Source organism: Carcharhinus amblyrhynchos, chromosome 9 (assembly GCF_965287045.1).
Source record: "Carcharhinus amblyrhynchos chromosome 9, sCarAmb.v2.hapA, whole genome shotgun sequence".
In the NCBI taxonomy this organism is placed as follows: Eukaryota; Metazoa; Chordata; class Chondrichthyes; order Carcharhiniformes; family Carcharhinidae; genus Carcharhinus; species Carcharhinus amblyrhynchos.
The window spans coordinates 32,251,689-32,266,729 of record NC_137332.1 but is presented as its reverse complement, the minus strand read 5'-3'; the positions used below and the strand labels follow the sequence as shown (position 1 = coordinate 32,266,729).

At 39.4% G+C, this 15,041-nt stretch overlaps 1 protein-coding gene and 1 non-coding gene across 2 annotated transcripts in view; both read right to left on the bottom strand.

Moving 5' to 3' along the window:
• The window catches only part of LOC145348267 (uncharacterized), a 32,027-nt gene that overhangs the window by 16,460 nt on the left and 526 nt on the right, over nucleotides 1–15,041 (bottom strand). Inside the window, exons 2-8 of the mRNA XM_080196466.1 lie at nucleotides 12,574–12,642; nucleotides 11,771–11,804; nucleotides 10,037–10,185; nucleotides 5,887–5,968; nucleotides 5,603–5,795; nucleotides 5,128–5,195; nucleotides 1,958–2,034 (exon numbers count right to left, since the gene is read on the bottom strand). Of these exons, the coding sequence (XP_080052592.1) occupies nucleotides 1,958–2,034; nucleotides 5,128–5,195; nucleotides 5,603–5,795; nucleotides 5,887–5,968; nucleotides 10,037–10,185; nucleotides 11,771–11,804; nucleotides 12,574–12,642 (672 nt within the window). The remainder of the gene's footprint in view (nucleotides 1–1,957; nucleotides 2,035–5,127; nucleotides 5,196–5,602; nucleotides 5,796–5,886; nucleotides 5,969–10,036; nucleotides 10,186–11,770; nucleotides 11,805–12,573; nucleotides 12,643–15,041) is intronic.
• On the bottom strand, nucleotides 12,903–13,101 carry LOC145348804 (U2 spliceosomal RNA). Its single transcript, XR_013888023.1, has one exon. It is a non-coding gene; the product is annotated as a U2 spliceosomal RNA (small nuclear RNA).

The following is a 15,041-nucleotide window of genomic DNA, read 5'->3' as shown; positions in this document are numbered from 1 at the left end:
TCCATATGACAGCAGCTCCAACAGTGCAACATTCCCTCAGCTCAGAAATCAGCTTTCAGTTTTCATAAAGTTTGGCACAAACCACTTAAGCAAACAAATATAAATACATTTGTTTGAATAGTAATCATTGCAACTAAAACTGAAAGCATTACCCCAGGGAGTATAAATAAACAATTAATTAGCTAGATTTCAATATTTTTAATATTTCCAAAAGCAAAATACTGCAGAGGCTGAAGAATTAAACATAGAAATACTGAATTAATTAGGTCAGGCAGCATCCATGGAGTGAAAAACAGAGTTAATGTTTCAGATGGATGACCTTTCATCAAATCATTGACCTGAAACACTAACTCGGTTTCTCTTGTCCATAGATGTTGCCTGATCGGCTGATTATCTCCAGCATTTTCTGCTTTAATTCTATTTATACAATAGGAACTTGTTTATCTTGCTCTTGACTCAAGCGTAAAGCTCTGTCCCCTTTCACATTTCTCTTAAAAGTGTAATTTAGATCAGACGACATAACAGAATGAAACACATTGCACAAAGTTGTTGCTGCAAAACGTGGTGGTTCTTTTATGGGATTTTATTACATGTGGACTTGCTTTTAATCTCTGCTGTGATTAGTTCTGTCTCAGATGTTGTCAATAGATTTTAAAGAGGAAAATAGCCAGCATTTCAAAAAAGTTTTAAAGAAGTGTAAAAACATTATTTGAGGAAAATTTTACTTTTGAGCTTTTAAATCCAAATATACAAGAATAGAAACCTAACATCTTATTTTCTGCGTATTAAATCTTTGAGACAAACTGGGCACTTAAGACCAGTTCTTTGCTATGAATAACAGTGTGCAGCCTGGTTATTTTTTTTTCATGAGAATGTAGCTAAGAAGCTTTCTCAGGGCAAAAACTATTTCTACTAACACTTTGCATAGCAAACAAAACTGCACTATAAAACCAAAAAAGGAAGAGGTCAGAAATGCAGAGATCAACAACCATTGTGTAATATTAAAGAAAAATTGATTGATTTTCACTGTACAGCTAATCTCTAAAATCTCTGACCTGAAAAGCTAACCTTTCAATCAATTCCCTGTCTAATAGTTCAAGCAGCTAGCATCTCTGAATGTGTATGTGTTCTGAAGTATTGGCAATTACTGATTTCTGCTATTTAGCTTATTTCAAGTTCAATATATATACCTTCCTTTCCAAATTATTGAGTGGCACTGACTGAAGTAATCCAACTTCCAGGATCCAAACTGCCCCAGACTCCATTCAGAAAATTCATGGTGCAGAACATTAAGCAGCACCTTAAAAAGTGGCACGGTGGCACAGCGGTTGGCACTGCTGCTTCACAGTGCCAGGGACCTGGGTTCAATTCCCGGCTTGGGTCACTGTCTGTGCGGAGTTTGCACGTTCTCCTCGTGTCTGCGTGTTTTTCCTCTGGGTGCTCTGGTTTCCTCCCAACAGTCCGAAAGGCATGCTGGTTAGGTGCATTGGCCATGCTAAATTCTCTCTTAGTGTATCTGAATAGGCACCAAAGTGTGGCGACTAGGGGATTTTCACAGTAACTTTATTGCAGTGTCAATGTAAGCCTACTTGTGACTCTAATAAATAACCTTAAAAAGGGGCAGTTTACTGTACTCTTGTCATACTCAGTGACATGTTATATTTCTTCACCAAGTATACATCTATTGTTGGATTTTAGAATGAAATTGCAAAATAACCTGGGATGGTTAATATAAAAGGCTAGTTTTCATAGTTTATTATACATGTAATTCAGAGCTTTATAAGGATTAACATAGGGAAGTGAAAAATAGTTTGCACAAGTAAAAAGTCCTCAACAAAATATTGTTCTCCAGCATAAGAAATTCTGCTTATGCTTGTCCAAGATTGGTATTACCAAGTAAAATGCCAAATAAGACATTTCAAATAAAATATCCTTAATTTGTATTGCAGTAATCTACCTTACTACTTTTCTCCTGCGATTGCTGAAGTTCCTTTGTATCAGAAATCTGAGTCTGCAGTTCTTCCTCTTGTCTTCCTAATAACCAATACAGTGCAAATGAATTTTAAGCAGGTGACATTTGTTAAGTGATAAAAATAACGTTAGAAATACTCTGCATATTGCCATTCCAAGCTAAGAATTGCTGATAATATGTCCAAAAATACAACTTAAGAGAAAAAAAAATCATAAAACCCAATTTAAAGAAAAATGTCTGCAGGTTACTATCACATCAAATCATGTACTGGGGAATGGAGAGTTTTGGTGAAATACTTTATTTTTGAATGCTAATATAGAGAACAGTAACCTTCACAATAATACATATGGCAGCACTGTTGATCAGCTAGGGCTATGCAAGTTTCTTAGTGTAATTCAATGAATTCTGTGATATCAAATATGGGTTGAAAGAAACTTTGTGCGCAGATGGCACATTAAAAGTGCCAAGTGGTCTTAACATTCCGAATATATTGCACCTCTAGACCTGCATTGCTATAATGAAAAACGGTCACATCTTTCTTCGTATTTCTTGCACCAGACACAATCCTAATGAATGTGCAATGTTCCTCTGTTCTATATTCTATAGTATTGCTCTTGATGCTCATTGATGAATCCAGATGGATGGTGTCAAGCATTACCATGATTCCCCTTTACTGGTCAAATTCTGCTAATACTCCAGGATCAACCTGAAGGTTAAGAATATTTCCTACCATACCCAGTGAATACACTTCAGAATGTACTTAATTAGCCATAAAGTGCTTTGGGACAGAGATGCCATTGAAAGCTGTTATATTAATTTAAATTAATTCACTCTTCCTTCCTAAATATTTTCTTGAAAACAGCTTCCACATACCCCTCTCTTAAGCTCTCCCACCCTTTTTTCTTACATTGTGTTTCTTCATCTGAAGGTACTACTTTTTGTTTTGATGGTAAATATTCATCATGGAGTTCGGTTACGAGTGGTGTGCCTCAGGGATCTGTTTTGGGGCCACTGTTGTTTGTAATCTTTATTAATGATCTGGATGAGGGTATAGTTGGGTGGATTAGTAAATTTGCTGATGACACCAAAGTCGGAGGTGTGGTAGATTGTGAGGAAGGGTGTCATAGTCTGCAGGGAGACTTAGATAGGTTGCAGAGCTGGGCCGAGAGGTGGCGGATGGAATTTAATGCGGAGAAGTGTGAGGTAATTCACTTTGGTAGGAGCAACAGATGTGTCGAGTATAGGGCTAACGGGAGGACTTTGAATAGTGTGGATGAACAGAGGGATCTAGGTGTATGTGTACATAGATCCCTGAAAGTTGGGAATCAAGTAGATAAGGTTGTTAAGAAGGCGTACGGTGTCTTGGCGTTTATTGGTAGGGGGATTGAATTTAGGAGTCGCAGCGTCATGTTGCAACTGTACACTACTCTGGTGCGGCCGCACTTGGAGTACTGTGTGCAGTTCTGGTCCCCACATTACAAGAAGGATGTGGAGGCTTTGGAGAGGGTGCAGAGGAGGTTTACTAGGATGTTGCCTGGTATGGTGGGGAGATCCTATGAGGAGAGACTGAGGGATTTAGGGTTGTTTTCGTTGGGAAGAAGGCGGCTAAGAGGGGATCTTATTGAAACATATAAGATGATTAGAGGTTTAGATAGGGTGGATAGTGATAGCCTTTTTCCTCGGATGGAGAAAGCTAGCACGAGGGGGCATGGCTTTAAATTAAGGGGGGGTAGCTACAGGACGGATGTCAGGGGTAGGTTCTTTACCCAGCAGGTGGTGAGGGATTGGAATGCCCTGCCTGCTGCAGTTGTAAATGCGCCTAGTTTGGGGGCGTTTAAGAGATCTCTGGATAGGTTTATGGACGAAAAGGGATTGGTATAGGCTAGTGGGTCATTGTTTTTGTAACTGGTCGGCGCAACATCGTGGGCCGAAGGTCCTGTTCTGCGCTGTAATGTTCTATGTTCTAACCCTCACTTATTCTTACCAAGACAATTGAAACTTTGCAGCTTCTCAACCACCTTCTCCTATGTCTTCTATCAGACCTTTCCCCTGACTACTTGATGCTTCCCTCACCCAGCTATCCTTCATGGTCCTAACAGTCACTGACAGTGTTATTGTTAATGACTTCCACTGTCGTGTACTGCCCCATTTCATTTCACCCAAATACAACAAATCCTCTTCAAAAAGCCATCACTGATCCACATCTCGCTGTCACCTCCCAACCACCCCCATAATTGCCATTCAGCTTCTAACCTCCCTTTCCATAACCTTGTGGCCAGGGTATATACTCCTTCTTGCGGCATTACACTTTGCAGCATTACAAATGGTGCTATTATCACCACCACTTGGTGGTCCACCTCAGAAGATCTGTCATTCCATGGCTCCACTTCCATTTATCACCAGGCTGCAGCAATGACTTCTACTCTGTCCATGTTCATCAGTTCCAGACTTCCCCAATGATTGATCTTCTCAATCATATCTTGTCCATCAACATCACCTCCAGTAGGCAGAAGATCAAATCCCAAACAAATACAAACAGCGCCCAATTCTACCACAGTCCAAAACCTGCTCAGAACACACTGATCAACCAAGCTTTCAATAACCAGTCCTAACACATCTGTGAAAGGCTTGGCACTTCTGTGAACTGCATTTGGAGATTTTACTGCATTATAAGCAGTACACAGACAAGATGTTCATGAATAACAATGTGTAAATTCTTTCAAAGAAGCAAGTAGTAAGCAAAATGTAGCAAGGTTCTAATCTTGTCACTTCGTTGACAGTTTTTTTTCCTGTAGGACCTGCATGGATTGACCTAAGTATATGGTCCATGTTGCTAATGTTTCTATATTCCCCTCAATGTGTTAAAAGTGCACAATGTTCCACTGTTGTAGTTGTGAACAGTGTAATAAGTCGTGATGCAAGTTTTAAAATTCTTCCACATTACAAGATTGCAGGATGTTTCAGTAATGGGGGTCAAATGTTTACTCTCTCATGTGAAATTGCTTGTTCTCTTCCCCTCCTCTTAATTATAAAAGTTTTATTTATGGCATAAGGATCCTTTCATCTTTTGTCAAAAGGAGAAAAGGGTAAAACTTAAAACAAACCAGCTGTTCCTAATGCACAAAACTTAACAACTCCTTATGGCAGGCACTTACGTATTTTGTGCTTCACATTATCAATCTCCCTTTGAAGTGAATCATGTTCCGCACATAGATCTTTTTTGCTGTGAATGAAGCAGTTGATTTAAACAAAAATTGGTTAATTTATTAATTATCAGTTTTTCAGAAGATTGTCAATTACTATCAGTAATAACGTAATTACAGCAAGCTTTATGATTTTGTATGTTTTTCAAAGTAGTTTAAATTTAGGTGGATCAAGTGACAAAGCAAAGCTTCATGCAGCAAGAACAGAAATGGCAACAGTGATTAGGTTTATTTAATGGTGCAAAATGGTACAAAATGCAATTTCTCTAGCCCAGTCAATACTTGCGACATAAAACTGAGCATTAAAAAAGTGTTTTTTTTTGGAATATTATATCAGCCTCTTGCTTTAAATAAAATCATGAAATTCAGACACAACTTCATTCAGAAAACGCAATGTCACAAAAGCAATACTTTAACCACTTCCTACCTTTCCTGGATTTCTTGCATCAGACTAGAAATGGTGATTTTGTCATGTTTAGATCTCCCGTCCACCAGTCGTAATTGCTCCCGCAAGCTGTACATGTCATTTGACATCTTCCTCCGCCAATCCTCCATCTTCCTCTCCAACTGGAAATCCACACTTCTATCTTCGGGTCGACACTGCAATCGCCGAATGTCCTCTGTATCAGACAAAATTGGTAAAGTGAATTCAGATTGCATTTTTATTAAAAATAAATTAGTAGTTAAAGCAAAAAGGTTTTAAAGTATTACCTTCTAATGATCGGATTTTCTGCTGTTGTTGTACCTTTTCTGTTTCAACTCTCAATAAAGCTTCTTGTAAAAATTCAATGGCCTAAAAACATTGAGAACTATATTGACCACCACAAATGAAAGTACGTATATATACAGTTGGAAAAGACCACTTCAAAGAAAATGATCTACTGTTCTGATTTCTTTGTATTGTGGAAACATATTGGTGGCTAGTACGCAGACTGTCACCACGATCTGCATGGTTTGCTCATAAAACGTTAGATGTAAATTAAATCCAGATCATAGAAATAATGCAGAATATCTGACAGCAGAGGGGAGATAGTGGCTTAATTGTAATAATCCAGTGATTCAGGTGAATTCTCTGGATGCGTGGGATCAAACCTCACCACAGCAGCTAGTGGAATTTAAATTCAATAAATAAATTTGGAATTGGAAGGCCAGTTTCGGTAATGGTTCCCATGAAATCATTGTCGATTGTCATATAAACCTATCTGGTTTGTCCTTCAGGGAAAGAAATCTGCCATCCTTACCTGGTCTGGTCTACATGAGACTCCAGACTCACAGCTATATTTTTGGCTCTTAAGTGCTCTTTGAAATGGTTGAACAAGCCATTCAGTTCAAATGCAATTAGGTTGGGCAATAAATGCTGGCTTTGACAGCAATATCCAGATCTCATGAAAGAATAAAAAAAGGGATACCAGTTAAGTAGAAAGCTGGATACACCAGATGTCAGCCATGTTATAGAGGTGATGTCTAGCTACCATGATCTCAACTAGGCCACTGATGCAGGATAAGGATATGGACAGGGAATTATAAGATCACATGAAATTGAAACAGGAAGTCTTTTCTCCCAATGAGCCTTCAATCCAATCCAGCCTTAACTCCACTCTCCCTCATAACCCATGACTCCCTTATCACTCAAAAATCTAAATATAAGGCTGAGTTTGAAAATGACCCAGCTTCCACTGCTCTTTGCAGAAGATAATTTCATGACCTAACAACCCTTTGGGAGGCAAAATTCTTCCTCATCTCCATTTAAATGGGAGACCCCTTGTTTTAAACTGTGTCTGCTAGTTCTAGATTTCCCCACAAGAGGAAACATCCTCTCAGCATTTATCCTGTCAAGATTCTTCAGAATCTAGGACGGTTCAATAAGATCACCTTTCATTCATCTAAAATGCAATGTATTCAACCTTTCCTCATAAGACATATATCCTTCCCTAAGCAAGGAGACCAAAATTGAACATAATACTTTAAATGCAGTCTCACCAATGTCCTGTATAGTTGTAACGAGACTTCACTACTTTTATACCCCATCCCCCTTGCAATAAGGGCCATCATTCCTTTTGCCTTCCTAGTTACTTGCAATATCTACATGCTAACTTCATATGATTCAAGTACACGGACTGCCAGATCACACTGTACCACAACATTCTGCAACCTCTTTCCATTTAAGTAATATTCTGTTTATATATTCTTTCTGGCAAAATGGACAAGCTCACATTTTCCCACATTATATGCCAACTGCCAAACATTTGTCCACTCACTTCACATATCTATATACCTTTGCAGACTCTTTGTACCTTCCTCACAAATTGCTTTCTTACCAACTTTGTATATTCAGCAAATTTGTCTACAATAGTCATCAATATACATTGTAAATAGTTGAGGCCTAGCAGTGATTCCTATGACACTCTACTAGTTACAGTTTGACAATCTGAAAAGTACCCATTTATCCCAGAAGCTATTTCCTTTTAGTTAGTCAATCCTCTAACCATGCTCAAGGCAATACCATGAGCTCTTATCTTCTGCTGTAACCTTTTATGTGGCGCTTTATCAAATGTCAACTGGAAATCCAAATACTGTACATGCACAAGTTCCCCTTTATCCACAGTGTGTCACATCCTCAAAGAGCTCGAATAACATTATCAAACGCCATTCCAAAATTGGGGGACAGCTGACATCATGGGGCAAGAACAGAGTCAGGCTGGAATCAATGGTTGGCGGGAAAAACTATAGCTGAACAATAGGCTACTTTCAAAAAAGAAATGATTTGGGCATTGTTAAGGTATGTTTCCTCAAAAGAGAAAGATAGGACAAACAAATCCAGAGCTCTGTGGGTGGAAAAGGAGATCAAAATTAAGATGAAGAAGAAAATGTGTGCTTATGACAGGTGTCAGGCACAAAATACAATTGAAATACAGATAGTTCAGAGGGGAGGTGAAGAAGCAAATAGCAGAAGTAGAGAGGGATTATGGGAAAAGACTGACAGCCAACATAAAGGGGGAATCCAAAAGTTCTTCTCTTGGCACATAAATATTAAAACAATGGTTAAAGGAGCAGTAGGGCTGATTAGGGACCAAAAGGGGGATTTACGCAGATGCTAAACAGGCCATGGTGACACAGGAGGCATCTTTGTAACTAGAAGGGTTCAAAATTGAAGAGAAGGTGGTATTGGACAAACTGTCGCATACTTAAGGCACTGGGATCAAATGAGATACATCTAAGGACATCAAAGGAAGTGAGTGTGGAAATTGCAGAGGCATTAGCTATAACCTTCCAGTCTTCCCTTGGCTCAGGGTAGGTGCCAAAAGGCTCAAGAATCGCAAACAATATGCCCTCGTTCAAAAAAAAGGTTGTAAGGATAAGCCCAGCAATTGCAGACCAGTCAATTTAATTTTGGTGGTGGGGAAGCTTCCAGAAGCAATTATTCCGGATAGAATTAAGAGTCATATGGAAAAGTGTGGGTTGATTAGGAACAGCCAGCAAGGATTTCTAAAGGGGAAATCATGTTTAACTCACTTGTTTTTGAGGAGGTAACAGGGAGGACTGATAAGGGTAATGCTGTTGATGTTGTGTACATTTTCTTTCAAAAGGCATTTGATATAGTTCCGTACAACAGTCTTGTGAGAAAAGTTATAGCTCATGGAATAAAAGGGACATAGCAAAATGGATTCAAAATTGGCTAAGTAATAGGAAACAGAGAGTAACAGTTAATGATTTTTTTGGGCTGGAGGGAGGTTTGTAGTGGAGTTCCTTAGGGGCCGGTTTTGGGACCATAGCTTTTCCAGGTGTATATATATTAATGATCTAGATCTTGGTCTGCCAGGGACAATTTCAAAGTTTGCAAATGATACAAACTTGGAAGCATTATAAAACGTGAGGAGGACAGTGTAGAACTCCAGATGGACAGAGACAAAGTTGGTGGAGTGGCCAGAGGGTGGCAGCTAAAGTTCAATGCGGAGAAGTGTTAAATGATTCATTTTGGTAGAAAGAACATGGAGAGACGATATAAAATGAAGGATACGACTCCAAAGGGGGTGCAGAAGCAAAGGGACCTAGGTGTTTACGTGCATAAGTCATTAAAGGTGGCAGGACAGATGTAGAGAGCAGATAATAAAGCATACAATATTTTAGGCTTTATTAATAAGGACATAGAGTACAAGAACAAGGAGGTTATGCTGAACTCATCAGATACTAGTTCGAGTATCTGATGAGTATTCAGATACTCAGCTGGAGTATTCTGCACAATTTTGGGTGCCACACTTTAGGAAGCATGTGAACACATTGGAGCACAGAAGAAGTTCTGAAAAAACAGTTCCATGGATGAGAAACAGTTATGGAGATAGATTGGAGAGGTTGGGATTGTCCTCCTTGTAGAGGAAATGGTTAAAAGGGCATTTGATGTTCAAAATCATGAGGGGGCTAGACAGAATTGAAAGGAAGAAACTGGAAAAGGATCCAGAATGAGACAGCGCAGATTTAAAGTGATTGGCAAAAGAAGCAAATGCAATATGAGGAAAATCTTTTCCACACAGCAGCAGCAAGCACTGCTTGGACGTATGGTGGAGGCAGGTTCAATCAAGGCAGTCAAGAGGGCATTGGATGATTACTTGAATAGAAACAATGAGCAGAATTACAGGAAAAAGGCAACAGAATGGCGCTAATATTCAGTTGGAGATCCAGTGCAGACAGGATGGGGCATGCAGCCTCCTTCTACACCATGACAATTCTATGATTCTCTGACATAGGCTACAGGTAGAACTTCTTACTGTGTTTACCCCATTCCAACGCTGGCATCTCCACATTGTAGACTACAGATGCCAGTATATAAAATATACACCATTTCCATTTATTTTTTCACACTCACCTTTCCTTGAGATTGTAGCTGCCTGTAGATACCCATTAATTCTTCTTTCGATAATTTATAGCTTAGCATATCTGAACAAGAGGAGGTTTCCAAAGGGACTGATGTGGGATCACTGAACCGATTATGTTCCATTTTATCAAGTGAGCAAACTAAAAGGAAGCAAAAAGACTTTAAAAAGTAAAACTAAACTAAGTCGCATATTTTGGTGATGATTGCAGCAAATCATAGAATTATAGAATCCCTACAATACAGAAGGAAGCCATTCGGCCCATCAAGCTTGTACTGACAATGATCCATCCACCTAGGCTCTATCCCCATCGCCCCACATAAGAACATAAGAAATAGGAGCAGGAGTAGGCCAACTAGCCCTTCGAGCCTGCCCCGCCATTCAATAAGATCATGGCTGATCTGTTGTGGCTCAGTTCCACATTCCCGCCCTCTCCCCATAACCCTTAATCCCCTCTTATCAAAAACCCATCAACCCGCGTCTTAAAAATATTTAGCGAGGTAGCCTCCACCACTTCAACGGGCAGAGAATTCCAGAGATTCACCACCCTTTGAGTGAAGAAGTTCCTCCTCAACTCTGTTCTAAACCGCCCCCCCTTTATCTTGAGGCCGTGCCCCCTAGTCCTACTATCCTTTCTGAGCGGGAAGAGTCTCTCCACCTCTATCCTATCCCCCTGACTCAAAGGGGCAATTTAGCATGCCAATCAACCTAACCTGCGCATCTTTGGACTGTGGAAGGATTGTAGCACTGTGAGGCAGCAGTGTTAACCACTGTGGCCCCGGAAATAAATACTTATTTTTCAGGTGTGACATACTCATTTATCTCAGGTGACATAATAATTTCTTTTGCTGCATTTTTTCAGCAGAGATATTGAGGATTTTTGGGTGCCACACTTTAGGAAGGATGTGAACACATTGGAGCGCAGAAGGAGTTCTGAAAAAACAGTTCCATGGATGATAAACAGTTATGGAGATAGATTGGGGAGGTTGGGACTGTCCTCCTTGTAGAAGAAATGGTTAAAAGGGCATTTGAGAGAGAATAATCTCTTTGCTGGCGTATATTTGTTTTGTAATGTACAGCCATTGCACATCAGAAATACAAAGCCTTGATTATAATGACAAGGCACAGAAGGGAGGGAAATTAAAAGTGTGATTGTAATAGAGCACTCACACACCTTTCAGCCATGTTAAGAGGACATTGGCATAACCGTGGAAGCTGATTGCTGGTGTCTTCCTCAGGGAAATGGCAGCATAGTGATATGGGTTAGTAATCTTATATCATGCTCTGGGTACAAGGGTTGAATCCCATCATGTGGATTTTGAATGTAATTGATTAAAAGAAAATGCTAAATAATTCTAGAATGGAAAATTGAGCTCTGTGATGGGAATGATTATTGCAAAAAAAAACACATGCAGTTCGCGAATGCTGTGTAGGGAACCAGCCTTACCTGGTCTGGCCTCCATTTGACTCCAGATCCAAAGCAATGAGGTTGACTCTTAATTATGCTCTGAAATAGCTTAGCAAGCTGTGAAAACTAGGGGTGGGCAACAAATGCTGATCGTATCAGAAATACCCATATCCAATGAAATTTCTGTTTAAAAAGTTGCAAAATGATCGGAAAACCAGACTGGTCCAAGTGATGCATCCTCAGAAATAAGAAAATTGTGATCAATTTTCATCGCAATTGAACACTCGTCTATTATACAAATAAAATAAAAAACACATACCTTTTGCATAATACCCTGTCGTGTTCAACCTTTTCTGTAAAGGCAAAGGGGCTTTTCATTAGTTTTCAGTACGAAATAGAAATGTTCAATAGTAATATCATTGAAAATAACATAGGCAATGGCTAAGAGATAGTGGACGTGGAAAGGATCTTTCCTCCTGTGTGCGAGTTCAGAACTAGGGACACTGTTTTCAAATTAGGAGTCACCCTTTTATAACAGAGAGGAGAAGAATTCTTTTCTCCTCAGAGGGTTGTGTGATTTTGGAACTATGCTTCAGAAGGCAGTGAAGGTAGGGTCATAGACAGAAGTAGGTAGATTCTTGTTAGGCCATGGAATTAGCAAGTTATTGGGGATAGATGGGAACATGGAGTTCAAAACACAAGCACATCACTTATGATCTTATTGAATGCTGTAGGAGGCTTGAGGGGGCGAATGGCCTACTTCTGCTCCTAATTCTTACTGCCTGCTGTTCATTAAGATTTCAGTTGCCTGAAACTGTACATGGACTTTTGAACAGTAACTTACAGTCATCAGGAGTCAGATATAGTGCAATTGCCATAAGGAAAAGTCACAAACCAGTGCATAACTGTTTCTTACAGTAGAACTTACAAATCTGTGAATCAAAAATGCAGCTTTCAAATTTTGCTTTAAAGTGGTCTGGGAAGAATTTTGAACATGGACTATATTTGGAGAGATTTTCTACAACACAATCTAAAGAAAGGTTCTTTAATTCATTCTGACATTGAAAGTTATAAATTAAAAGAAAAACTAACATATTCATTACAGCAGCATGACACATTTACCTTGATTTTTGCTACGTTGCAATCAGTATCATCCAGTATGGAATTTAGCTGAGTGTCCCAGTTCATGTTCTGTTTAGAGAATGTAAACAGCGTCAATAGCAACCTCAAATACATGACCAGGCAGCATATGAATCAACAAATTTCCTACTTTAAACAGGTTGCTATTGTTGCCAATGATAAAATAATATAGCTAATGTTCCATGAATTTTGAAACAAAAATATCCACTTTTATTGTTTTTATTCCAATTCAATCAAATCAAGTCCAATTTAGAGTCACAACATTCCTAATCCAAGCTGACAAGACAGGGCTCTCACCTCCTGACTTGGGCTTGATCTACATGATCCAAGCTGATTGGAATAGGCATAACTCCTCCTCCAAGGCTTGTTCTCATCTGCATCTTAACCAAAAGGCCAAGGTGCCACTTTTAAAAATTGCTTCAAATGAAGCTAAAATGTTACCTAATGACTTTAACCAAGCGCAGCATGTTGATACTACACTTGATCTTAGCCAAAAGGCAGAGAAGGGATAAGCAGGACTACACGATTATTAATATTTGCCAAAATAATAATTTATCCATTTATATAGTAACTATAACACTGACCAGATAAAAAACACACAAGCTAAAGAAACATTAAGAAAGGTGATCAGAAGCTTTGGCAAACAGGTGGGTTTTAAGCAGGATCTTAAAAGGAGGAAGAAATGGAAAGGCAGAGATTAAGAGAGACTGTGCAGGCACGGTCAACAATACAGGGCAAAAGGAAGAAAGAACATATAACAGACCAGAGTTTAAGGAAGCAGAACTGGAGAAGGTTACAGAGATAAGGAGGGACAAGTCCATGAAGTGGTTCAAACAGAAAGAAAATAAATTAAAATTCGATGCTTTGAAGGAGCCAGAATCCAAAACTAGTCAGAAATCACAAAGTAATGGATGACTTGCGATCTTGACCAGCAGGAAGATCAAGGGCAGCAGATGAATGGGAGCACTCCATCTGCAAGTTTACCTCCAAGCTACTGACTGGGAATTCTATCACTGTTCCTTCACTTTCACTATATTCAAATAAATCCTGGAACTCCGGTCCTAACAGCACTGTGGGCATACCTACACAGCAAGAGTTGCAGCATTTCATTACATGCTGGTCTAGCCAGTGAGTCTCACATCGCATGAACGAATAAAAAAAAAAGGGTGGGGTGGAGGGTGACTGACAGTTGAGGCGGAAGCAGTGGACTCTTGAATGAGTTAAACTTCTGGAAGGTAGATGACAGCATTGGAATAGTCAAATCTAGAGGTAAAAAAGGCAAGGGTAAGGATTTGTCAATAGTTGGGCTGGAGCAGGAGCATGGACAAGTGATGTTAGAGAAATGCAAGAAGCCATCTTTGTGATAGAGAGAATGAGATTGGAAACTTTGCTCTGGGCCAAATACAATGTCAAATTTGGAAATCCTGGTTGACGCAACCCATTTGGCAGCCAAGGTGAGAGACAGCATCAGTGAAAAGAGTGGGAAGGTGGTGATGGGGATGAACACATCATCTTTGGTCTTCCCAATGAGTAAATTTAGGAAGTTGTGGCTCATCTAGACAATTTCAGGTAAGCAGTCCGAGAACACAAGGGTTTTTGGGAGGAAAGTATTAAGACATAATTATATCTTATAATGTTCATTTAAACTTCTGTTCAAACTAGGAAAAGGGGAATTTTAGGTTAGGTTGGGTAAAGGACACCCAATTATTTTGCGGCAAAATGTCCACATTTTAATTGTCTGACTGGTAGTAGCTCATGATATCACCCAGATGTAAGGATAAGTTAGTTATTAACTAGGTATATTCTAACTTAGCCCAACTACACAAACACCTCTATCCTGTCAAAATGCCTCTATGACAAAGTGCAACAGTGCTGATAGGAGTCCTAACATTCTTCAGCTGAATAAGAAGTATTAAAATTTGATTTCTACCATTAGAATCCAATACTTGCCACTGATTGCCTCCTCCTGACAAATCACTCACAGTGAACAAAACCATGTACAGTTTTTGAAATATGCTCAATTTCAAGCTATACATTGTCTTTATCTCCAAGGTCGCTTACTCCACCATTTCAACTTTGTCTGGTTCAACTGCACCCTTGTCTCTGAAACTCTAATCATTGCTATTGTCACTTCCAGACTCAAACATTGTCTTTGATGGCCTTCATAAATTCCAATTTGTCCAAAATGCATTTGGCCATAGCCTACTCAATAATTCCAGCTCACCCAGCAGCTCCACACCAACACAGCCTTCTGGCACCAGAAAGCATTCAGCTTAATGGGTGATGCTTTAACCTCTGCAACAATCGGTTGGATAAGAGGTTTAAGAGGTTCAGCCAGCATTCATCAGGAACTCAGTATGGCAAATGATCAGATTCAGTCTAAGAAGGTGGGAGGAATTATCAGCAGGGGTCAAAAACAAACAGGGCTGGAGGAAGTTGTGGTGCATTTC